The sequence below is a fragment of the Paroedura picta genome, chromosome 6 (assembly GCF_049243985.1).
Source record: "Paroedura picta isolate Pp20150507F chromosome 6, Ppicta_v3.0, whole genome shotgun sequence".
Taxonomy (NCBI): Eukaryota; Metazoa; Chordata; class Lepidosauria; order Squamata; family Gekkonidae; genus Paroedura; species Paroedura picta.
In genome coordinates, this window is record NC_135374.1 from 98,213,173 (window position 1) to 98,238,797 (window position 25,625).

Below are 25,625 nucleotides of genomic sequence, written 5' to 3' on the forward strand. Positions count from 1 at the left end.
CGGAGGGAACGGCTGCTTCGGCGGCCGAATCACTCACTCCTTTCTCCCCCAGAGGAGGAAGACATCTTGGGTTGTTTCCATCCTCAGCTTCAGGAAGGCAGAATGCTTTTTTCCTTCCTGTTGCCAGTAGGGGGCATGCTCTGTAACCCAGTTCTCTTCTGCCTCTGCCAGGGAGAGCAGCCTTTCTGATAGCTAGCAGGCTTTTCTCTTTAAAACCTTTTCTGAACTGCTCCTTATCTTTAATAATTACCCTCCTAAAATTTTGTTAATCTTTTTTTTTTATTTAGGAAGGCAATTCAAAAACTGTCCCACACCTGCAAGTCTGAAGTTGATTTGTCAGTGTTGTAAACAAAGTGGGATGACACGTACAGTGTTTATAGTCAGATGCATTGTTTTATTGATTGACGGACAGAAAGAGAATTACAAACCTCATATGTACAGATGTTGGTAAAAGGAGTGAAGTCAGAGGACCAGGGGCAAATTTAATGCAAGTCTCTGCAGGGTTTGCCACACGGCCCTGAGCCCCTGCTGCAACGCAGATCGCAAAGAACATGTGTCGTGGCACTGATCAAATCACAGTTCTCTAGTTATGTTGGAACTCACTTGATTTTGTGAGTGGAGATACTTGGCTGCATTCCACTCCAGTTCGTCGTCACATCCAAACGCAGGCTCCTTCGCAATTGGACTTTGTTCCCACCCAGAAGCCAGGATTCTATAGTCTGGTTAAACCCTAACTTAGAATTGGAGCTTGATCAAACTGAGAAGTGTTCAATTGTGCTCCGCCTACCAGACAAAGGAGGAGCAGCGAGGGAAGTTGTGCGCACAGGAAACAAGCCACCGTCAGCCCAATGCTGGCAAACCTCTGCTTAGAGTTTGTTGTATTCTCTAAAATGCAGCCACGGTCCCATTGCGATGTGACATGAAAGAAATTGTTTTATTCAAGTTCCACCAGCTCATCGCCTTCCCCGACGGTTTCACCAGCCTTGCAGTGCACAGCTTTCACCTGCGGCGTAAAGGAAGAAATAATTAAAATCTTCTGAAAACGGAGCCAGGCAAGCGCGGGGGGGGGGGGGGGAGATGCTGTTGGTTGTACAATTCAAAAGGAATCAATGATGGACTCCCATTTATAAGATCTCTGTGAATGCATGAACTCAAATTCAAAAGCAACCTCTGGAATGCAATCACGCATATTGTTCACGTCTTTGTGTTCTGCTTCCTTTCCTACCCAGACACTGAAGTACAGCTTCTTTTAACACACCCCTCCCCAAGCCCCAGGGCAGTTACACAAGGCGCTAATTTATATTTGGAGTCTTAAAAGTTGCAATGCCAGGTATGCTTCTTGGTTATCTTTGCCGCAGATGCTTTAAAATAGCAGAAATAAAAAATGCAAATTGCCTTGGTGGCATCTTGCGGGGAGAAATGGCAAGCTTAGGAAGAAAAACTGGGATAAGCCATTTCCTCTGAAATCAGGCCTAAGGGCTGGTTCTTCCTGGAACAGTTAGCACAGTGCCAGAGAAGAAGAAGAAGAGGAGGAGGAAGGAGAAGGAGAAGAGACTTGGTTCTATGCTGCTTTTCTCTACCCGAAGGAGTCTCAAAGGGGCTTCCATTCACCTTCCCTTTCCTCTCCCCACAACAGACACCCTCTGGGGTGGGTGAGGCTGAGAGAACCCTGATATTTCTGCTCAGTTAGAACAGCTTTATCAGCGCCGTGGCAAGCCCAAGGTCACCCAGCTGGATGCATGTGGGGGAGTGCAGAATAGAACCTGGCCCACCAGATTAGAAGTCTGCGCTCCTAACCACTTCACCAAACAGGCTCTGCATGGAGATGTTTGTACCACCCCTAGTGCTGCCAGGTCCCCCCTGCCCACCAGTGGGGGATGGGAGGCCAGGGTTGCCTGATCCAAGCTGGAAAACTCCTGAATATTTCAGAGGGAAGCCTGGGGAGGACAGTGAGGTAAAGTGCCCCAGGGTCTGTTTTCTCCAGGGGAACTGATGTCTGTGGTCTGGAGATGAGCTGCAAATCCAGGAGATCCCCAGGTCCCACCTGGAGGTTGGCATCCCTAACCACCGCTATGTAAATCTGGGGTGCTGCACCACAGTTTGCTTGTATGAAAGATGAGCCACCAAGCTGTCAATGCAATGCAGATACTCTTGAAGCCCTGACCTTTATTTTACTGCTTGAGAAACATTCAGCTAATTCTCTAATATATTCAATTTGAATAACTCATTCTTTAACATTAGGTTCCTCTGTGCACAGCGGTTACCTTGGAGTACCTTCTGTATATTGTCTACTGTCTGTGCATCCACCCTTCTTTTTTGTCTACCAGCCTCCATGCGTGACCCGGGAATCCCCTGGAATTACAGCTCATCTCCAGACTGCAGAGATCAGTTTCCCTGGAGAAAGTGGCTGCTTTGAAAGGCAGACTGTGTCACAGTGCTCCACTGGGGTCCCTGTCCTCCCCAGGCTCCTTCCTCAAATCTCCAGCAGTTTCCCAATCTGGATCTGGGAGTAGGGATGTGAGCTTCGGCTCGGTTCAGCCGCCTTGGCCATCACCGAAGCCCGAGGCGGCGCATAGCAGGTCAGCGCCACGGCTCAATCTGAGACGAAACGCACGTCCCTACCTGGGAGCCCTGCCCTCCTCATCTCCTGCCAGCAACCCTCTCTACTGCCTGCATGCCACTGCCCGCCATGTGCAGGCTCTGCCTCTCTGTCACTGGGAATGCTCTCAAATGGTGTGCTCCATAGCATGGGAATGCAGCTCAGGTAGGCAGAGTCTGCTCAGGCGGGTGGCCACATGCATGTGGGGAGCGTGGCCTGCATGTTCATGCTCGCTCCTCACCTCTTGCGGATTTCAACGCATGTAATGTTGTCCGTAGAGGGACGTCACACTCCTATGCACAAGCCACTCCTGATCCAAACAATGAACCACTTTAAAACTTGGCAAGAGAGGGAGCGGAAAGCTGCTGTTCTCTGGGGAAAAGGATGAGAAAGAGCGGCTGGCGGCACACAAACCCCTTGGCCGCGTGCTCCGTATTGTGGGTAGCAGGTCCAATTGTGCATGGCACATTTGGGGAGTTTCTCGTACATAAACGAAAACAGCTGAACTGTAGTCAAATTTTCTGAAACGAGGAAAAGGCACGAATCACGGTTTCCTAGGGCCACATTCCGACTCCAAGTCAAGTGTGCTCAAATGATCTTAACTCATGTTGGATGGTGGCCTAGGCCCAAATCTGAAAAGATGGGCTGCCGCCAAGACTAATTCATTTTGAACAACTGAGAAACATTTCTAAATCCAAAGCCTGGTGTGCCACCACAGTTCCAGAAGGGTACTGTGCAGTTCAAGACGGATGCCAACATTAAAAGATTTCTGAAGGATAATTACATCTATTTTTATCCTCCTTTCCCCGCCCCTCCAAAAGTGCAACCCGTCTTCAAGACGGCAATCGCCCCCAAAGCTTCCAATCGCACAATGCAGCCTACCTTGCCAGTTTTAGCAGCAGCCAAACTGTTCTGCATTTTCATAGCTTCAATCACACAGATCTCCTGCCCTTCGACAACCTGGTTAAAAGCAGAAATGTGGTTAAAATTCTGTCAAGTACTGGCTAAAATTCAGGGGGGTGGGGTGCTAATGAAGACCGGACCAGACAATATCGATGATTTTTATGGTGGTGGTTTGTACTTTGTGAACTTCCTCAGGCAGATCTCTAGAGAGGGAGAATATTCCTTAACAAAGAAAATATAAATTCAGGTGGGTCGCCTAGGTCAGGGGTAGTCAACCTGTGGTCCTCCAGATGTCCATGGACTACAATTCCCATGAACCCTGCCAGCAAATGCTGGCAGGAGCTCATGGGAATTGTAGTCCATGGACATCTGGAGGACCACAGGTTGACTACCCCTGGCCTAGGTGGTCTGAAGCAGCAGAATAAAGTTTGAGATGACCGGTACCTTTAAGGCCAGCAAAGTTTTATTCACGGGGTCAGATTTTGTGCAGAAGCATACTTCTTCAGATACCCACCTGAAACTATCTTTGTGGAAGGCCCCACATTAGGCCTCATAGAATAAAATATCAAAGTGTAATAAGATTACTGGAACCATAGATTTGATACTGCAAAAGGTACATCTTATCCCCACATGCAGGACACCTTAACGCCTGTATTCAAAGTTCCAACACCACATCAATATATGATGTACTCAAGTGTGGTAAGCTATAAACAGATTCCACAGGTATTTAGGATGAGTTTCTGATAGCTGCCTTTAGGCAAGAGGTCATCCTAAACAGAGCAGCAAGCCTTCTTGGTGCTAATTATGGCACAGCTGGGGGCCGTAACAGCATCCAATTTCCACTGTTTGCAGAAGATGGATCCTGGTTGCCATCAGGTCTAGGCACATTTCACAGTTCTGGTGGAAGAAGAAGAGTTGGTTCTTATATGCCGCTTTTCTCTATCCGAAGGAGTCTCAATGCGGCTTACAGTCACCTTCCCTTTCCTCTCCCCACAACAGACACCCTGTGAGGTGGGTGAGGCTGAGAGAGCCCTGATATCACTGCTTGGTCAGAACAGCTTTATCAAGTGCTATGGAGAGGCCAAAGTCACCCAGCTGGCTGCATGTAGGGGAGTCCAGAATCGAACCCGGCTCGCCAGATTAGAAGTCCGCACTCTTAACCGCTACACCAAACTGCCTCACGGCTGACTCACAACGACCCTGTGGGGTTTTCAAGGCAGGAGACATTCAGACGTTTGCCATTGCCAGCCTCTGTATCATCACTCTGGAATCATTTGGAGGACTCCCATCTAAATATTAGTCAGGGCTGACCCTGCTTAGCTCCCAAGAACTGAGTTACTTTGGCCTATGGAGGTCAGGTTTCACAGTTCTCTGTGAGTGCATATTCTGGTACACAGTTCATCCTAGCTTAAAATCATGGCCAAATACTGTCATTGCCCCTTACCTAGCAAACATTAACAATTTCTAACACAGATGGGCTTTGTCCAGGGCAAGGATGGACGCTCTCCCATCAGCAGTATCGTATCAGCCTCTGCCTCTGAGATGCTGCTTCTGTGCAGACATCGTGGAGACAACCCCCCATGTTTTGCTTCACTGTACAATATACGAAGACAAGCCCTTGGATAATTATCTGAAATATGCAGAGGGGTGCTTACTAAAATTCCTTCTGGGTGACAGGACAAAGGCTGTTTCAAATGCTGCAGCAAAGTTTTGCTTCTTAGCATCAAGAAAACAGAACACTTTATTTAAACACAACTGGTAATTTCACTGTTGCTGTATTTTTATAGTCAACTATTTATTTATTTATTTATTTATTTATTTATTATTTGACTCATATACCACCACTCTCAGCCCGGCCCGCTCATGACAGTTTACATTAAAAACAGAAACATTAAAACTAGCCCCACACAATTTCCCAAAATACAACTGACAATTTAAAACAACATACAACAGCTTGCAACAGCTTGATGACGATAAACGTTTTTACTCTACTCCATCAACCCCAGTGCCTCTACTCTCCTGTTCCCAGTTTAACACCTAATAGTTGACCTTAGGCGATATTCGTCCAGGGGGGGACCCAATTACAAAAAGAAAAAGAGGAGGGGGATTGTGATCTAATTACCCTGGTCTCAGGCCAGCTTCAACCAAATACCTGGCGGAAGAGCTCCATCTTGCAGGCCCTGCAGAACCCAGAGTGTTCCGTCAGGGCCCTCAGCTCTTCTGGGAGCTCATTCCACCAGGTAGGGGCCAGGACCGAAAAAGCCCTGGCCCTAGTTGAGGCCAGACACACTTCCTGGGGCCCCGGGATAACCAGCAAATTAATACCCACAGAGTGAAGAGCCCTGTGGGGGGCATAAGGAGACAAGTGGTCCCGCAGATAGATAGGACCCAGGCTGCGTATAGCCTTAAAGGTCAAAACCAGACCTTGAACTTAATCCAGAAGCTAACCAGCAATTAATGCAGCTGTCTCAGCAACGCCTGGACATGGGCCCTCCAAGTTGACCTCGTGAGGACCCATGCAGCTGCTTTTTGCACCAGTTGCAATTGATGCTTCCTTTTTAAAAATCTGATGCATGTTAATAATCAAATGTACTTTGCTGGTTTTTGTTATTAATAAAACGTATGTACACAATTCAGCATCCTGAGGTTTTTATTTCTTTTTAAAAGCAAGATTCTAGTTCTTGTAGCTGTGAGGAAAAGCTGGAAACTGGAAACATCTCCCAAGTCATAAAATAATTTAAGTGCCAGTCATCAAGACGCAATGATTCAGTGCTCCATAGCTTCATGGTTCTCCTTTGTGGCCTGGATCCGGCATACTTGAAGGGGTCCTTCTCCCCACATAAATTCAGATGGCCCTTAAGTACAAGGCTTGCTCTTTCTTTTTCTGCTCCTTAAAAGGGGGCGTGGCTGCCAGGACAGGGGCGTTTCCTGTGGCAGCTGCTGCCCTCCACCATTGGCTGCCAGTTGAAATTAAAGTTGCCACCTCTCTGACCCCGTTCCCAGGGCAGTTGAAGGCTATATCACTGAGGCAAGATTTAGCCGGACTCGGCCATAATTGTTCCACTCAGGGATGTTTTGACAATTTTCATAGGCCAGGTTCTTGATAGTTTTTAAGCTGCCTGATTTCACTGTAAACTACTTTGAGCAACAAAGGATAGTGAGTAAGAATACAGCAGGGTCATTAAGTCAAAGCTGAACGGCACAAGCTAAATACCGGCATCATTCAGAGAGGCCAAAGAATTAAACTTTTCTGGTGCAGAATTTAGCGTTTTATTTATTTTATATTCATTTATTTATTAAATTTTTAGCCCGCCACTCCCAAAAAGGCTTGTGGATGGTTACAATATGCATAAAATTCCTAATAAAATTACCCCCTGAAACTTTAAAATGCACCACAATCCAACGCAAATCCAGTAATATACTGCGGTGAAAAAAAAATCGACTAAAAACCCAATAGCTATCACCTCCGGGGGTATACAAAAAAAGGGGGTTATAGATCTAGAGTGTTGTTCTGTTTTGGCGCAGTGCACAGAGATACAGACATGGCTGCAACATCAGCCTGCTGTTATCTCCCAGGTTTAGAGAAGGACAATAAGCTGTGCCTATCAGGAAAGTCCTATGCTGCCGGAAGAACAAACATCCCGTCTCTGTACTCTTTCAGAATCACGTTCTTGTTTCTCTTTTCAGACTGTTTGAACTCTATTATTAACAGCTGTACACAAGCACAAGATAGCTGGCAACTTAATGGGAAGCTCCATGGATTTCCAATAAAATTCCTCTAGAACCAGATGGCGTGAGGTAGGCATAGGTCCATCTTGTGCTGACAAGGTATTTCTACCTGATAGGGCATGCAGCTTTCCAGGAGGACGAGCAATTCCGTTTCATTATGGAGAAAATAATTTCTCCCACAAAGCTAAACGTCAGCGTTTACAGGTGGCAGGCATTATTTCTCCCCATATCAGATCTAAAATCAAGTGTTCATTCTGAAAGAGGGGATTCAAAGTATAGTGCCCCATGCAGGAAACGCAAGACCCCGAGGACAGAAAAGACAAAACAGACTGATGTGTCGCCTCACTTCCTTTGGCGACACTATACTATTCTACAGACGGTAGCAATATGAGATTCTTCCTATAAACGGCCGGATATATATTGGGTACAGCAACTAAATAATAGATATGTATAATTGTAACTGTGAAATTCTGTCTCCGAGATTATGCCACCCACTTATGCAATTTTGTCACTGGAAGCACCATATTAAATGACAGTGGCAGAATGGATCTATTGCATGAATAAATGAATTGTTACACTAATTCTCATCACCACCGGACTTTTGTCTCTCCCCCAGCACACCTGCTGCCTTTTTCCAGCATCACTAAGTTGGAGTCTTCGTATACCTATTCTTTGTTGCCCCACCAACTGTTCCTCACTTCTTTCATCCTTTCTTGGCACCTTTGTGCATCCGATACCAAGTTGTGAACACTATTCAAATTCAACTTCTCTTTCTCTTCACATACAATGGAGATTTGTGACTCTGTGTATACAAAAAATAAATTATGTGGAAAGGCACTAGTTTCTATGACCCCTGGGGGGGGGGGGAGGGATCATTGTAGGTATAGTTTGATTGTTGCCTCTGGCCTTGATACTTTTAGTTTATTAGATCCTGCTTTTCTCCCTTATGGGCATCCAATACAGCTTATTGTCATGAACGAGGCAGAAGACACCTCTGTGAAGTCACTGGAATAATCACTTCCTCGAGACCACAATTGTAGTGAAATCCAGAAGGAATATTTATTCGATAGACTAGAACAAACAGGCATCAATAGGAATAGTTTGATGGCGAGGGGGCCAACCGCTCGGGAGTCACCAGGAGAGTATCTACGAAACACGGGTCAGGAACAGGGGTTCATGACACTTATAAGACCACTCTTGTAGACTCCATTCTACCCTCATAACAATCACCCTGCGAGGCTAAGACTGAATGGCCCAAGGTAACCCAGTGAACTTCCAGAGTGCGGATCTGAACCTGGGGTTCCCAAGATCCTAGTCTGATACTCTAATCACTACATGAGTCTAGCTCTCAGGACGGTAATGAAGTCTTTTGGTGCTACAGCCAATCTACATATTACTTAGGTAAGGTGTTAGAATTCTACACACATTCTCACCACCCCACCCCCTGTGTTGTTAGTAGGAATGCCAAGCCCACTGGTGAGGGCAGGGATTCTCTGCTGTCAGGACCCACCACTTCACCACCAATCAGCTGTCTGGCAGAGGGACTTACCCCCCTCCCCAAGGGAGGAACACCCAGTATTTCAGTGACATGCCTACATGACCCAGAAGTGATGTAGGCACATTGGGACAATGCTCTGGTTTCTGGACAAAAGCTCTATGGCAAAAGCTCTTTACCATAGAGTTTTTGCTCAAATACCAGAACACTATCCCGACATCCCTGATATGGCTATGTCACTTCTGGGTATCACTGAAAGTCACATGAGTGGGTCGCTGAAATGTTGAATGAAGCTTCCAGTAAGCCCACCCTATCCCTCGCCAGGTGACCAGAGGGACCTGGTAACTCTTGTTAGCCACCACAGGGGAAAGACTAGTCACTTTTAATTAATTAAATTAAGAGCTGAAAGAGCTATGGTGGATGATCCTTGCATATACTGTTGATATGTAAGAAAAAGTGGGTGCATTTGTCTCTTTTGCAGAAAAGAAAAAAGGGAAAAAAAGCTGTATTCAGTTTTTCAAAATATTTTCCTCCCAACAAGGCTTGCTTCCAATATCAAAGCAGGACTGGGAAACAAACTCTTTAAGCACCAAATTTAACTGAAGCATGTTCTTGATGGAGTTTGATGTCCTTGATCCAGCACATGCCATTTTTGTTCAAAAATAGGGTCCCTTCCTCTCCCTGTATGAATGAGTAGACTCCTGAATGTATAAAACAGGGGTAGTAACTGCGCCCCTCCAGATGTCCATGGACTACAATTCCCAGGAGCCCCCATGCCAGCGAATGCTGGTAGGGGGCTCCTGGGAATTGTAGTCCATGGACACCTGGAGGGCCGCAGTTTGACTACCCCTGGTATAAAAGGTCCCCCCCTATGCTATATGTATTATTTTTGCTTGACTGCCTTCTCGCTTAATTGCTTAATTGCCACAAACCTTTGTGTCTGTCCTGCAAGTGAGAATTTTAACTCCATATAGAGATGCTTTCTCCCATCTGCCTGAAATTAAACAGGGTACTATCCCGGAGAATTTTATCCCAGGTGGTTGAGATGAAAAGTTGTGGCTGGAAAGTTATGGGGGAGGGGCTTTGGATCAGCGGTAGAGAGCATCTGCTTGGTATCCGGCTTCAGTCTTAGCATTTCCAGTTAAAGGGATCGGGTAGCAGGTGATGTGAGACCCTGAGACCCTGGGGAACAGCTGCCTGAGTAGAAAATCCGGATAATGATGAACCAAAAGGTCTGCTTTGGTGTGAGGAGGATCCTTGCGTTCAGCTGTTTATCACGTTGAGATAATAAAGAAAAACTATAATTTAAAAAAATGAACATGTGCTTTAATAGTTTTTTTTTAAGAAAATAAACGAAAAACTAAAATGAACGTGAAGAAAAGTTTTGGGTATTCTGTCGGGCATCCCCAGGGATTTCCAGGAATGTTGAAATTTGCCTCTTAAACGTAACCCCTGGAACACTGACAATAATGGCGGTCAAGGGATGTACAGTTTGATCCACAAAATAAAATACTGGGAAATACCTTTACTTGAGTTCTAACATTTGACAAACAACTCTCATTTTCTTTCAGCACCTTAAGTGAAATCAGTGGATCTTAGTTCAATAATTATTTTAGGAACAAGATATAAAATGTTTTCATATTAGTGAAAGAAGGTCACTTTTCTGTAAGCTTTATGCTGCGCCTCTTAAACTTCATGCTCAAATAAAACAAAGTCAAGTCATCTGCAACTGTTAGCAGCCCACATATCCCCTTCCTGTGTTTTCTCCTCTTTAGAAACTGAGGTATTTCTTTTTTGCTTATGCAACTTTGTAAAGAGCCATGTATACAGGCAATCCTATAAAGCAGTGGTCCCCAACCTTTTTATCACTGGGGACCAGTCAATGCTTGAAAATTTTACTGAGGCCCAGGGGGGTAGTCTTTTGCTGAGGGATGTTGCCACTGCCTGATCCCCTGCTCCGCTTGCTTTCCTGCCGGCACCCCTAACTTCCCGCCACCCACTGGTGAATGGGTTTAAGTATGCTTAAACTCTGCATTGGACTGTCATCTCTATATGCAGTACAAAAGATTTTCAGGTATTAGAGTGCCTGATTTCCCTTTTCAGTGCAAGACTTGCCCAAGGCCAACTCTGCCTCCTACATCTAGGTGGGGGACGAGAATTCTGGAAGAAATGGTAGGGGGCGTCATATCCCGGATGTGCTGGAAGTGATGTCACTGCGTTGCCAGTGCTGGCATGACATTACCAGTGACAGCACCTGTCCGTCTGGATAAATCTTCCACTGGCTGCCAGACTTGGCCTTTCTACCCTAGATTTATTGATAGGCAATATATTCTGATCCAGTATGACTTAGACTGGCCCTATTTCTGAATTTTTAAATTATTTATTTGTATTTATGTACCCTTCCGGTTCAGGGTGGATAACCGAAAACATTAAATGAATAACAGTGTATAGAATAAGTTTGGTAACTGTGTCAACAATCTTAACATCAACAATTAACATATTATGTTCAGGTAACTATATCAACAGCTTTAACGTCATAACATGACATAACGTGTTCAGGTGACGTTCCATATGCAATCCCTAAAATGCACTTGTCTGGAGGGGGGGGGGCAACAGATGTTGTCACTGGCCTTGACCAAATGCCTGGTGAAAGAGCTCTGTTTTGCCAGCCCTGAACGACTGGGATAGCTTGGATATGGCCCAGATCTCCTTTGGGAGCTCATTCCACCAGGTGGGGTCCAGGATAGAGAACGACCTGGATCTAGTCATGGCCAAATATGCTAATGATACCCAGCACTTCCTTCTGATGGATGGCCACCCAGATTCACCCCCAGAATCTTTAGCCAGATGTCTGGAAGCAGCGATGACTCAAGCAGAGTCGTCTGAAGCACAACCCTTCAAAGATGGAAGTCCTATGGCTGGGCAGGGTCCAAGCGAAGAAGTGCATCTACTCAACCTGCACAGGGTACAGCTGTCAGTAGGTCACTCCACCAGAAATCTGTGTGTGATTCTAGACACCTCCCTCTCTATGGAGGCAGAGTTCACAAAAGTCATGCAGCTGGCATTCTTCCACTTATGCCAACTTAAACTACTAGCGCCTTACTTGGCCCCGGAACACCTAGCCACGCAACAGTCACCTCTAGACTAGATTTCTGCAACTCACTCTACGAGGGCCTATCCTTATCCCTGATCCGGAAACTACAGCTAGTCCAGAATGCAGAAGCCAGGGTGCTCATGAGAACACTTTGGAGGGCCCACATCTGGTCTGTACTCCAAAAGTTGCAATGGTTACCAGTTGAGTGCCGGATCAAGCTTAAGGTCTTGGTATTACCTTTAAGGCCATATGCGGTCTGGGCCCAGCATACCTGAGGGATGGTGTAAGCGCAAGTTACTTCCAAAAACTCTGGAAGATGACCAAGAAAAGCCCTTTCTACCCCTAAGTCAGGAAGAGAATCTGACAGCATGTTAGACTATAATCACGACAAAGTCATTCCAAGCCAAGCTGTCCTTTGAAGAATGATAGTGTCTACTTATGATTGCCACAAGTTTTTCAAGCTGAGGAAGTTTGTTTGCAATATTCTGCCATTAAAATCTGAAAGTTGGGGACTTCTCTAGTTTTGTTACATCAAATGTATCAACCTTTTTCTCCATTAATTTGCATCATGCTTGTATGAAACACATGATATCACAAAAGCAGATTCATCAGCATAGTTTCCGTCAAAATTTCTACCCTTTCCAATAGTTGTCAGTGATTCCCTGGACTCTGTACATGATGCCACAATGCTTAAAAAAAAATCCTATACACACACACACAGGACCCTGTGAGATGGTCCCCCCATGAACGGCAGGGGCCCCATCTGATTTCTTTATGCATCCCTTTCAATGTCACCCATCTGCACTCATATGTATTTAACACAAGTCATTTGAAATTTTATTATTTAGAAAGAAATTACCCAGTGGACCTCTGCAGAAAAAGTAGCCTAGTTAGTAGGAAACTTGTATTTCCATAGATACTCAATATTTAAATACTGTGGCATTACTTCTAATAATAGTCAATTTGTTTAAAACGGCTGTAGTGGAAAGTGTCATTTAAGCACTCACATTTAATAATTGTTCTTTATGTCAATCCTTTGTCGCTCTCTTTCCCCACTGTGTTGCAAAGCAGCAAATCCTAAAATTAGCCCCCAATATCTCCCTTTCTTCTTTCATTCATTCTCTTGGGCTTTGTTCGGTTTCTTTCACTACATAATTGTTTGTATCTTTTTGCCTGCTAGTATTATTTAAGCCGGAAAATGAATATCTTAGAGACCTCTAAAATGTCCCCTTTCCTCATTTAAGGATTAAGTTAGGCTTTTTAAAATTCAATAACTTTTCTACAGGTTTTTAAAAGATATTGATCAGAAGTAAAAGCACAAAAGTCATACTCTATAGTGCAGTTTGCAACAGTGAAATACCTTTCCAATCAAAAATTCTTTTTACATTTTAATTGTGGCTTTAGTGGTGACCTAAAATGGTAAAATGAAAATTTTAAAAAATCAAACCCTTAGAACCCTTGTTCATATGAGGCCATTCAAATGGATTTCATCCTTACTTTCTCCCGGTTTCTAGAAAAGGCTTACTGAAAACACCAAACAAATGTAGAAATCAAGAAATAAAATTGAAACAGCGGGGATCAAAATGATAATTAAAAACATTTAATTTCATTGTTCACAGAAACTTTACTTCCTCACAAAAAGATTCCGTGCATCACGTTTCCTAGATCTCCATTCAATTAAAGAGCCACAGAGAGGAAAAATGACAGGGGAATGAAATTTGGGATTATGGATGCAGTAACTGGTGGCTTATCTACAGACTTTAGGACTCAGGATATGGTCCTGAAGGTTACAAGGTGCTAAAGGAAGCGGCTTTGTTAGTCAAGGCTTTGCTTTTTTTTAACAAATTAAATCCTGGAAAATGCAAGAGCCATTTGGTGAAGTCACTTTCTTAATCTGTTTTTACTACATGCAAGCCAATAGCAGCCAGGAATGTTAACTGTCCTCTTTTTTTATTTGTTTTACATTCAGAGGTACAATGGAGAGGACCCTGGCTGCAGAGATCTTTATGAGTCCAGCTCACTCCCCTAAGACTTTTTTGTGAATCATCTGATAAGGACTTAATGATTGTGACAGGATGTCTTCAATGTTAGGCTTACAAAACAGTCACAAGCCCCGCCAGTCTTTTTGATAAACCCAATCGGCACTGATGTATTTCTCCACTCTGTCTAATTGGTGTAAAGTTTGCAGATCTGAGTCTCATATCTTTCACCCAGCTTGCTGCGTCCTCTCCTTTGACACCAGGTCAAGGTTCACATTCGCATCCGATTATCAAAGTGGCATTCATTAAGCAGTGGCCTGCTTTGCACCAGAACTGAGTTCGCTTGAAGGAAAGCTCGGCCCATTTACTCAGCAGATTTTAGCATTTTAAGGAGGCCCAAATGTCACACAGTGTTGCTACATTCTGAAGAGTTTCAGACATCTCAGCTGATGATTAATTGTGAGTGATGGGAAATAAAATCCAGTAAAGCCAGCTGCTTGCCATGGTCGGCAAAATTACTATAATGGATATAGGCTGCCAATTTTCCAGTTTTACTGGCAAGTCTTCCAAGTGTAATTAAGGGAAGTTATAAATGATATGGAAATCTATCAAGTCCCATTTATTTCCAGAAGACTCTTTCCCCAGGGACTTTTATCTTCAAGCTTATAGTTTGCTTTGTTGCACTGATGATTTCAATCACTTCTTATTTTCTATTAACCCCCCGCCCAAATATCCCACCATAAGATTTAAAGCAACAGAACACGCTTAAGCTCATTTGCCCCTTTTTCATAAGGGAAGTCCGGTCCCTCGTTTTGCTTTGCGGAAACTCTTAATTAAAAAAAAAATGCATCTTGCTTGCTTTTTAAATCAGATGGGGCAGGGGAGAAGAACAGCATCTCTCCCTTCCACAACTAACAGCAATAACTTTGAAGAAATCACTAAGATTTTGACAGAAGGGGATGATTTCCCCCACCCGTAAGAAAAGAAATAAAATGTTAGCGTTGCTTTAAAAAAAAAAAAAAACGCCGCCTTGATGCTAGACATTTAGCAGAAGGTGGTGTTGCTCACTAATGTCGTTTGATTTGGAATAAAAGCATGAAAATGATGTGCAAGGGTCTAAAATTGGAGAGGTAAAGGATGAGTGCACCGTATTCCATTCCTCAATTTCATCCTTCAGAACCACAAAATGGGGGTTATACAGTTACTGGATGAGATTTACGGTAACAGCTGTGGTCCTCCCACACAAGGGAGGACCTTCTAATGGGGTAAGGTCTGTTTTGAACAGACGGAGAGTTACAAAACAGGGCTCACTATTAGGGATGAGCTCTAATATCCCTGGATAAAAAAACACAAGAGCAATAGTCAGATTGCCTTTAAGAAACTTGAAACCCCGCATTTTATTGCTCAGCACGCACACACAAACACACACACACACACAAACACACAAAACCTAGAGGTATTTTAGAAAGTGCAAAGTGTTCATAAATGACAGGATGCAAATGCAGGAGAATTTTTTCATTCCCCTCTACTCTCTAGCCTCTGCAAAGAATGCACAGGAAACCGTGCCAGTGGCATATGGCTTTCTACTGTGCTAAACATTCATACAAAAGACAGGTTCATCAGTCATTGGCGTATCTGGGTAAAAAGGAAAAAAAAAATTCGCTCCTGATGGATGTTATTTAGAGCTTACCTGCTGCTAATACATTACCAAGGCTGGAAAACCCACATGACATTGGAACGGCAGACCATGAAATACGGCACGTGCAAAAAACATAACCGTGTTTGCCAGCTTATCCAAAATAATAAATAAGCTCTTAAAACCCGTGCCTAACATTGGGCCTGCTGCAAGGAACCCTGGGTCAGTCCTACACAGACCAATTAATGCACAGCATCTGCTGCACAGAAGCGGCGCACGAAGCACTTCCGAATGATTTCAGCAATTAAAAGAAAACTGTTTCCTGCCTGTTCTGACAGCAACTGTTTCAATGCAAGAGTGAGCATCAAATCATTGTGTGCAGCTGAAAAAAATTAAGTTTCCTTTTTGGAGGGTTTGAGGAGAGAAAGAGAGAGAGAGAGAGAGGAGGAAGAGGGTGGAGATGGGAATTTCGTACGGTACGGGACAGTTCTTTTGTTGCCCTTCATTGTGTTTTTTTTCTGCCAAATTAGACAGAAGGCTCGGAGGACTTGCGGGGCCTTCTCCTGTACCACCTTCTGGTGCTCAGGGGCTCCCTAAAAAAAAAGGATGGATCAATATCAACCCTGCTGACTTGTCTGCAAAAGTAAAAACCCTTAAATTACATTTTGGAGACCTTTATATTTTAGAGCACAGGTGCTTGAATAGAATACATTTGAAAAGCTCATCGGGGAGGGGTTGGAGAGGGTGGGGAGGTCTCACACAAAACTCTTAAGCAAATCACAAAACATAACAAATTGGAGGGGATTAAAAAAAATAAAACCTCATCAACCCGACTTCTCTGAGCAGCTCAAAAGCACAGTTAGAATCTTATTTTAATGCCACCTTCTTTCTGAGCTGGAAAGCTAGTGAAGTTGAAAGGAAAGTCCACGATACCCACATATCCCTCTATTTAGCTATGCTGGGAGAGGTGGGGATAGATTGCTAGAACCCACCTGCTTGAAACCTGTAAAAATTTGCACAAACATACAAAAGATGGGAAGGTCATTGTATGCCCCAGAGAAAAGGCATACACTGTGTATAACCTGAGCAGGGCAATCCCAGCAGAAAGGGTCTGAAATCAAAGTATGTGCTTTTAAAAAAAAGGATCCTGACCAGTGCTTTTTGGCATTATCTCCTTGGGCTAACGCTGTTCCTTGAAGCCCTTCCTACTTCTGTGACTGGCATCGCAGAAAACCAAGAAACCAGTATAAACTAGGCAACCTCTGACCGAATTCCATGACATTGTCCGAATCTGTGTAAAATAATTACTGCCATTTCCCCCCTTCCCTCCAAATTAATTTTGAAACAGGAGCTACCGAGTTGAAAATATAATTAGCGGCAATTAACAGTGCTTGACAGATGATTATTAAACTTTTTACGCCACTCTTCCTTAAAGAATTAATTTTGGCAGAGCGCATCCCAGATTTCCTGACCCTTGATTAACCTAAGGTCAGTGATGTTCCCCTGACAGCAATAAGCACCCATCATGGTACCCCCACTTACCTAAAACACAAGTGCTCCCAAAGGTTCTAGAAATTTCCACATTTCCCTTGAGAGTCAGAATAGCTCTTTCTGAGGAGACTATTTGAGTGCTGAAAAATATTTACGAGTGTCAAGAAAGTGGGAATGAAAACCTATCTGTACTATCAGGGAGAAATATTTTCCTTTTGGAAAGCGGTTTTATTAATTTATTATCGTCGTCATCACCATCATATTTCCCTGCCACATCCAAGAAGACTTGAATTTTGAAACAAGCACCGTCAGATCTGGGCATTTACAGAGGTCTCCTTGGCTGAAATCCAGCTACACAAGTGGACTCTCTCTCTCTCTGGTCAATTTTATAATAAAATCAGAGCCCAGTAGCACCTTTAAGACCAACAAAGATTTATTCAAGGTGTGAGCTTTCAAGTGCAAGCACTCTTCCTCAGACTATGAACTCCATGACGTGCTACTGGACTCTGATTTTACCGTGCTTCTTCAGACCAACGCGGCTACCCATTTTGTCAATTTTATGTATTGCATAAGAAAGATCACGGATGGAAAAGCCTCCCCTGTTCCCATATTCTGGCACACGAGCCAGCAATCCCCAGCACTGAAGACCCATGTCCAATTTCTAGGCTCCAGCATCACATTTTTTAAGTGTCAGGGTGGTCAGGTTATTTGTTTGGTATGGCACTGCCTAAAGTTAACACCCATGCATCTCTTTGAAAATGCTGGCCCTTTCCGAACAAAGAACTACAGTAAAGTAAATGAATAAGCACTCCCTGGAGGAACAAGTGCAGCTAATCAATATTTGGTGCCCATTAAATTATATCACAAAGCTATGTAAAAGGTATTATTTAAAGTGGCAGCTTAATTAACCATCCTATTCCAAGGCCTTCCCTAACCATCATTGTTCTGCCTGGCTGTACAAAGCACTGCTAATTATCCAAGGCCAAAAGAATTTATTTCAGACTTTAAGAGCTCTGCAGCAAGCAAGGTGTTAAAAGAAACAGGGAAGCGGTTACAAGCAACAAGTGCTATATTAAAAAAATATACAACCTTACATTTTACAAGAAATTCAGAGTCTCCTGGGGTGTGCTTAGTGGACTGAGGAAAAGAGAGGAGATTATAAGGTGTTTTTTCAGTTTGTTGCATTTGAACGTTTTGAAAGGCAGAATGAGGGCTGGACATTATCTGTAGCCTCAGCAAGACGTAGTTTTCCTGCGCTTTTAAAATTGAGTGCTATGGAGCAGAATAGCACTGGTCTAAAATTAAGCAAGTCTGAAACCCTGCATTTACCATTTGACTGGGAAAGTACTTCGATACTCCTTCAACAAAACGCAGAACAAATTTCCATTACTTTATCACGGGGGTTATATTGCCTCGTGCATTCCAGGCTCTCTTTTGTAAAACTTTGATTCAGAATTGATTTGGGTAAAATTTATCTACCTGGTAGTTAGTGTTTTATTTGAAAAAAAAAACCCAAAACAAATTGGCATTAGGTGCCCTTTATGATGCTGAAGAGTGTTGGAGAGAGCATTTTCAAATGTAAATCACAACTTCACTTTACAAGTCAAAGCAGTTTGGTGAAACAACTCAGCTAACTTGATTGTTGTGTGGAAATGAAAACATTCTTTCCGGATTGTACCCAATAGTAATCTTGGGGGGTTATTTCTTATATAGCAATATGTAAATAGATGCAACAGTCACATAAATATTTTGCTGTTCACGTTATTGATTTTCAACACACACACTCCTTCAAAAACTCACACTGCTCCGGCCAGGCCCAAATGTTCAGAAACCCTCAAAATAAAATAAAAGCAACAATCCAATATAGTGTGAGCTGAATAGTAAGGGTTAGTAGATTAAGATACTCGCTTACATCAAGGGTAGTCAACCTGTGGTCATCCAGATGTTCATGGGCTACAAATCTTATGAGCCCCTACCAGCTTTTGCTGGCAGGGGCTCATGGGAATTGTAGCCCATGAACATCTGGAGGATAACAGGTTGACTACCCCTGCCTTATATGACTCATGCTTCTGGAATTCATCTCTACGCTCCCAAGCTAGAGAGTCTCCTTGGCATGAGTACAACTCTGCCAGCTTTCCCAAGGTAAAGAAGCATGGTATGGCTCAGTACAGAAGGGAGTGGCCATGGTGGTTCCTTTCATCTTTCTTTTTCAGCATGTCCCACTCCGAAGACAGACAGCCCTGTCGAGAAATTTAAGCTACTTTCAGCTTCCTTCTCCTACCTCCACTACCTTGCCAGATTGCAAATCAGCTTTTTATACTCAAGTTTGTTTTCAAGGCCTCCACCAATGTGTTGATTCCAGGAGGGTTTCCTTGTCAGAAGACTCTGCCTCATGGGCCCAACTTCACATATGACTCGATGGGAGCTCAACGGTGGCAATCTTTTAAACTCTCGAACTCCAATAATCTGCATCTAACTACCTTGAAGTGAATGGTTATTTAATTCTGTGTAATCTCCTTCAGATATCATCAGCCCAATACCCTCTGACACAAATGGCACTTCTGTTAAATGGAGAGTCACTGTAAATAAGGTACATCTAGCCCACTGCCATAAAAGCTAAACAAATCTTGTAAGGAATATTAGGGCAGCTGAGAGCTAAACATTGCCTTGAATAAATAGTTCATAGGCTTAGCTAAGTAGTCTGTACAACTACAAGTGACACTGGAGCATAGAAATGCCAGATTAAACGTAAAATGATATTATCTGGTCATATACTGAAACGTTGTCTACCATTACAGTTAGATATACCCATGAGTTATCTGTATTCCTAAAGTGTGTTTCAGCTCTAGTTTTGCACTATGCACTTATGACCCCATATAGGAAAGCATCTTCCTATCTAAAGGTGCATCCAGTTAGTTGAGCAAAGCCTTGATGAATACACACATATGCATATGTATGACCATGGGCAATGTAAACAAATTCCTATTCTGCACTGGTGTAGATTTTGTTCTCCAGATTTTGTAAATAACAAACATGGAATTTTGCTAATTACGCATCTTCAGTAGCAAGAATTAAGTACAACTTTCCAGCATCTTAACACTAAACACATTGGCCAGGATCCACAATAGGACCCAGGCACCCAAAGACAGTCAAACAGTCCTCTGGGAACATTTAAAGAGCTCTACAGATACCAGTGATCTCAATGTTATCAGTCTGCACTCTTCCCTTAAATTATGGCCATGTATATTCCTTAAACGGTAATGACTGGGGAAGGCACTGGCAAACCACCCTGTATTGAGTCTGCCATGAAAACACTCGAGGGTGTCACCCCAAGAGTCAGACATAACCCGGTGCTTGCACAGGGGACACCTTGATATTCCTTTTATTTTAGTGGGACTTAGCGGTGTATAACTAGGGGCAAGACCAATTCTCTCTCCTGGGTCTACATATTTTCCATGTAGGTTTCTGGAGGTAGCCCATATTTCTGCCCTCAAAGAAACACCAAGGGACTGGAAGGCAAATTTGAATTGTCATCAGGTCCCACAATTTATTTCCCCCCTAATCAACACTAAGCAGACAGCATTTTCCACAAAATGGGAGAGTTTAGGGGGAGGGAAAGCATATAGAGAATATTCTTCAGATCAGCAACAAAAAGGAATATGATTAAACAGTCCATTTCAGACATTAAAAAATAAGGATAGTCTCTCTACAGCTTAAACAGGTCACCTGGCAAACAGAGATGACTACTCATCCTTCCTCACCGTCTTCTGAGATAGTCTTTCTGAATGTAGTTTTCAATAACAAATATTTTTTATTGGCAAGGTTTGGGCCGCCATCGCCGTGTGTTCTGAAAATACAGACGTCTCTTTGCAAGATGCCATGGAGCAATGACTTTGCCCCAAAATATCTTCAGGCAGTCATATTTAGCAGAGTTCACATAGAAGAACTTTACTGAAGTGCTGTTCATGGCAGCATTAGTAGGACGCTCAAGGGAAAACATTTTTTTCAGCATTTCCCATTAATATTGTTGCACACTTCATTATATTATTAACCGGTAAATACTTCAAGAAAATAAAAAGGGTACTTAAGTACTCCTTAGGCTGTCTGAAAAGGGGGGGGGGGGTAGAGACACAAAATCAGGACACATTCAAATAGTGGGACAAAAAAAAAACCCTTGTACTTCAGAGCTTTGAAAAGCTACAATGAATGATCCTTGTTCTGATGGACAGCCAAAACATGTAAGCTGAATCGCGCCATCTCGCCGCTTATTCAGTCTGGATAGCTGATACAACCTCATCTCCTTTCAAAAAAACTTTTTGACACCAGTTCTGGAAAGGAAGGATTTACGCTAAACTCCCCTTTTCAATGCCGCAAACGTGTTTTCGCAATTAAAGCTGCACAATTACCATTGACAAGCTCAAGTCCGCAGAACACAAGTCTGTGCTGTTCAAATGTGCCTGCCTCCCAGTGCCTCCAGCGAAAAACCCACAGGTGGGGAGGGGGGGAGGAGGGGGGGGAGACCGAAAGAAAGAAATCCCCCCCTCATTATTTAACAACTTGTTTGGTATTGCACCGTGCTTCTTTTGGAATGTTTGATTGTATGGGAAGAATGTTTTCCCCATTTTAATTTCCTGGCTGGAGGCCCCATCCTCTCATGGCTCTGCTTCTTCATGTATACAGAATGTGCTCCAGGCACAGACATAAAAATAATGATACTTCATAGCATCCTCTTTTCTTTTCTTTTTTTTAAGAGCCACTTCATTTTCATAATTCATAAAACACGCCTGGCTAACAATGCAGGGGAGCCTGAGAGCGCGCTAGCTCTTGCACATGGATCTATGTGCTTCACATCCTAAAGCCTTGCGTTCTCGTACTGCTTCTGCCCATGAGAGGAACAATGAGATCCGCACCACACACGGCAAAGAGAGAAAAGCAGTTCGGTTTCCTAACTAACAATCACAGATTGTTGCAGCCTGACCACGTCTGTAGAACCGCCACCAACACAGAGATACACGTCTTAAAGACACAGCACATGCAGAAAGGAATAGGGAAATGGAATAAATATTGGATGTTGTATCGAAAGCATGACACCCATGACGCCTCGTTTTGGATCAGACTGTAAAATCGACGGCCTCTCGGTTTCAGCTTCATCTTGTAATGAAATCTCTCCCGTTGAAAAAGGCACGCTGAGGGCCAGCCACATCCTGCCACCTGAGGAGTGCTTTTCAGGCCTATGGCTTCGAATGCCCGGCATGCCAGTCTTTATTTACCCAGATGCAGCTACTAGTTCTCTGAGCTTTCATCAGTTCCATCAGTTCATTTGTTGGATTACATATTAGTGATAAAATGTCTGCTTTAATCAGTGCAGCTGAGGGCTAATTGCCCCCTTGACTGTTCTTAGGCTGATTCCATCCTACCATAAGTCTATTAAACGGAATTTTAAGAAATTAGAACTGGTGTTTTTAATGCTAACACACAATGAGAAAGTAATGCTGTATTTACCTGAAAGGAGGACAGGGCTGAATGCAAGACGATCCTCCTCCCAGGTTATGCATAATTTTTATTCTAGCCGCAACATAAAATTTTAAGACAGCCTCTTTTTTCTTGGTGGCACATGTAAGAAAAAGGCCTAGTCTTCCTTTCAGATAAATGGGGGCAGTTAACAAATAAGGCATCAAGAGAGGATGGGACTTTATTTTGTTCTGGTACAGTTAGTGGCAATTGGCTACTTAAAGGCTCGGTGATTTTTGGGGGAAGGAGGCACAGAATTATGAACAGAAACTATCTTCTTGCCTAGCTGTTTGCCCCAGAAAAAAACAACAACATAGGAATAAATTCTGCCTGATCAGAACAGCTGCTCACAAAACGCTACAATACAACTGTGATTTCCCCCCCCCCTCTGAAAATGGGTTGTATGAACTTTCCCAAATATAGTAATACCATGAAAGGAAGCAGGCTGAGGATAGAATATTCGTGCTCTCAAGAGAAACAAGAAAGGCCTTTGAGACACTACATTACAGCCAACCCAGGCTTGTTGCCAAGCAGTCATGTGACAGGAAGTCACAGTCAGTTGCCACTTTGTAATGATTGTACTATATTACACTCATAATTACAATATGAACTTGCCAAATGCAACAGGATACATATTCAGGTGTACACCACAGACATCTTTAGCATATACCCAATACGCACATGAAATAGTCCTGGTACTAGAGAGAGAAATATTATCTGCAAAGAAGATAAGGAAGCATCTTACCATATCTCCGGGTTTTACAGAAACTGCCACCACTGCCCCAGGCATGGGTGACCTCAGGATGCTGCTGCTGTCCTCTACCAATTTCTCAGGCATGTACTTGCTCAGCTCTGCAGCAAGCTTGGTCAGGATTCTCAGCTTGTACTAAGGAGGCAAGAGAGGAGAGAATACACATGAACATTGCAAAAGCAAGCCATATCAACAAGACTCAAGGATACGAAATAAAAGAGAGCTGACATTCACACTGCAAAAATCTTTGTACAGGACCATTTGTATCTACAATCTGATCTATACATGACTTGAAAACTATAATTTAAAATTGTTGGGGAAAAGTTGGACATATTTGGAAGAACTGGATTGTTAATTTAAAATATCTGCTGGTGTAATGGAAATATGCAAAATAAGATTTTTCTTTTACCTAAAGAACTGTGATTTCTTTGAGAATCCGTCCACCCCCATCTGACCCACAGGATCCCTCAACATAGGATGACCCCCCCCCCGTGAAACTGTATGTATATGGAAACAGAGACGGCAGTTTTTAATGTTTTAATAATTAATTTACTGAATTAATAATTTGATTATGTATATTTAATGAACTTTGCATTTGTTGTGGGCTACCCTGAGCCAGACAGGGAAGGGTGGCCTACAAGAATAGAGATTATTATTATTATTATTATTATTATTATTATTATTATTATTATTATTATTATTATTATTATTATTATTATTATTATTAAAAACATTAAACATTAAAATGTATATTGTATTACAGATTTCATGCAACACAATCCAGCATTGATTACTTTGAATGGGCACAGAAAGTACAGAAAATGAGTTCAATGAATTGGAATTATTCTGTAATTTCTCCATCCTTTCTTCCTTTCCCACTAAGACACACAAATGATTGTGATATTTTAATAATACCAATTACACACCATGACTGACTTTTGAAAAACTGTTTTGCATAGAATATTTCCATCTGTTGCCAGTCATACTTTTGAAATTATACTGGTTTAAATGTAGAACAGCTGATAGGATCAATCCACAATTTAAGCCACAATAAATAGGCACAAGTCAAAATGTAACTCCAGGTAAAAAGCTTTGCTTTAGCTTATTTTAAAATGTGTGATCTTATTTTAAGTGCGATCTTTCATAACCAACCCAGTGTTCATAATTAGGAACAACAAAAATCACCTGAAAAACTCCCCCCCCCACAGCTCTTTCTCAGCTCTTATATACAGGATATAATATACACAAATATGACAAAGCAGAAGTAACCTGGAATACATGAGAGATCAGTCTCTGAGTATAGTTCTTTGCACTATAAAAAGCTGTGAACTTTTTCTACAATACCCTTACTGCTTCTGTTGTAAAAATGCTTTTCAGAAAGGTGCTACAGCTTCACCTGAGCTTCAGGTTTCTCTGAAATGTTCTTTTACACCTGAAAAGATTACTTGAACTCCATAGCGGTCAGTTTTTTGGATTTTTTGTATTCCCCCCCCCCATCTACCAACAAAAAGAGTCAGTGCATTCAGATATCCAGTAGATGGCAGCAGGTCTCTGTGAGAAATGATTCAGTCTTTGGCCATCAATGGCCAAAAGAACAAAAATCCCCATCACTAGTTTAATCAACGGTGCTGATAATAAATGTTGCAGCTAGATCTGCACTTAATAATCCAATTTGCAATAAGCAACTGGCTTCAACATCACAGCGTTTGGGGGTTTGAACAATATGCGATTTCTGACCGTACTTCCAGGCCCTGATGCTAATGTGGTTAAAGCCGCAGCGCTAGATTCAATGACCTATGGCTGTGAAGTTCAAATTTCCTATCCACAGGGAAGTTTCTGAATTGATCCCTCTGCTATGGAATCCTTATACATTACAGAGGGCTCAAAGGTAAGTTTTAGAATGCACTTTTGTGGCCAATTCTAAATTCTTCCCTACCTGGAGATGCATACCCATTATTCCCACTATATGTGTACCATCCATGGCTCAATATAAAACATTAGATTTCTGCGGAGATTGAGGAAGCCTAACTGGGCAAACTGAGAGCACCCATGAACCTCTCCAACCATCTGTGTAGCAGCTGCACATTGCATGGGAATTATGAATGAGCTGCTTTTCAATCAGTTTCTCCACCATGTTATGTCTTCTTATTGCAGAACCCCTGAACAGTACCCCCCCCCCCAAAAATCCCACAACCCTTACACACAAGGTTATGAAGATAATGCAACTATCGGAGTAAATTATTTTTGGGTTCTCCAATCCAACAGGATCACAAACACCCCATTCATCTTGTGAGACCTGGTAAAGAAAACATCCAACAAAAGAGCAAATGGAAATTGAACCAAGCTTGGTTGACCGTCCTAACCATTTGGAGCAACACCAACCCCACTGGAAAGGATGGTTGATGGATGAACTGTGAGGTTCGTCTGGAATGTCCTT

At 42.9% G+C, this 25,625-nt stretch overlaps 1 protein-coding gene across 1 annotated transcript in view; it reads right to left on the reverse strand.

Moving 5' to 3' along the window:
* Positions 1-371: 371 nt before the first annotated feature.
* PCCA (propionyl-CoA carboxylase subunit alpha) overlaps positions 372-25,625 on the reverse strand; it is a 279,452-nt gene continuing 254,198 nt past the window's right edge. The window contains exons 22-24 of the mRNA XM_077343823.1: positions 23,183-23,323; positions 3,482-3,559; positions 372-1,003 (exon numbers count right to left, since the gene is read on the reverse strand). Coding sequence (XP_077199938.1) covers positions 935-1,003; positions 3,482-3,559; positions 23,183-23,323 — 288 coding nt within the window. The 3' untranslated portion in view covers positions 372-934. The remainder of the gene's footprint in view (positions 1,004-3,481; positions 3,560-23,182; positions 23,324-25,625) is intronic.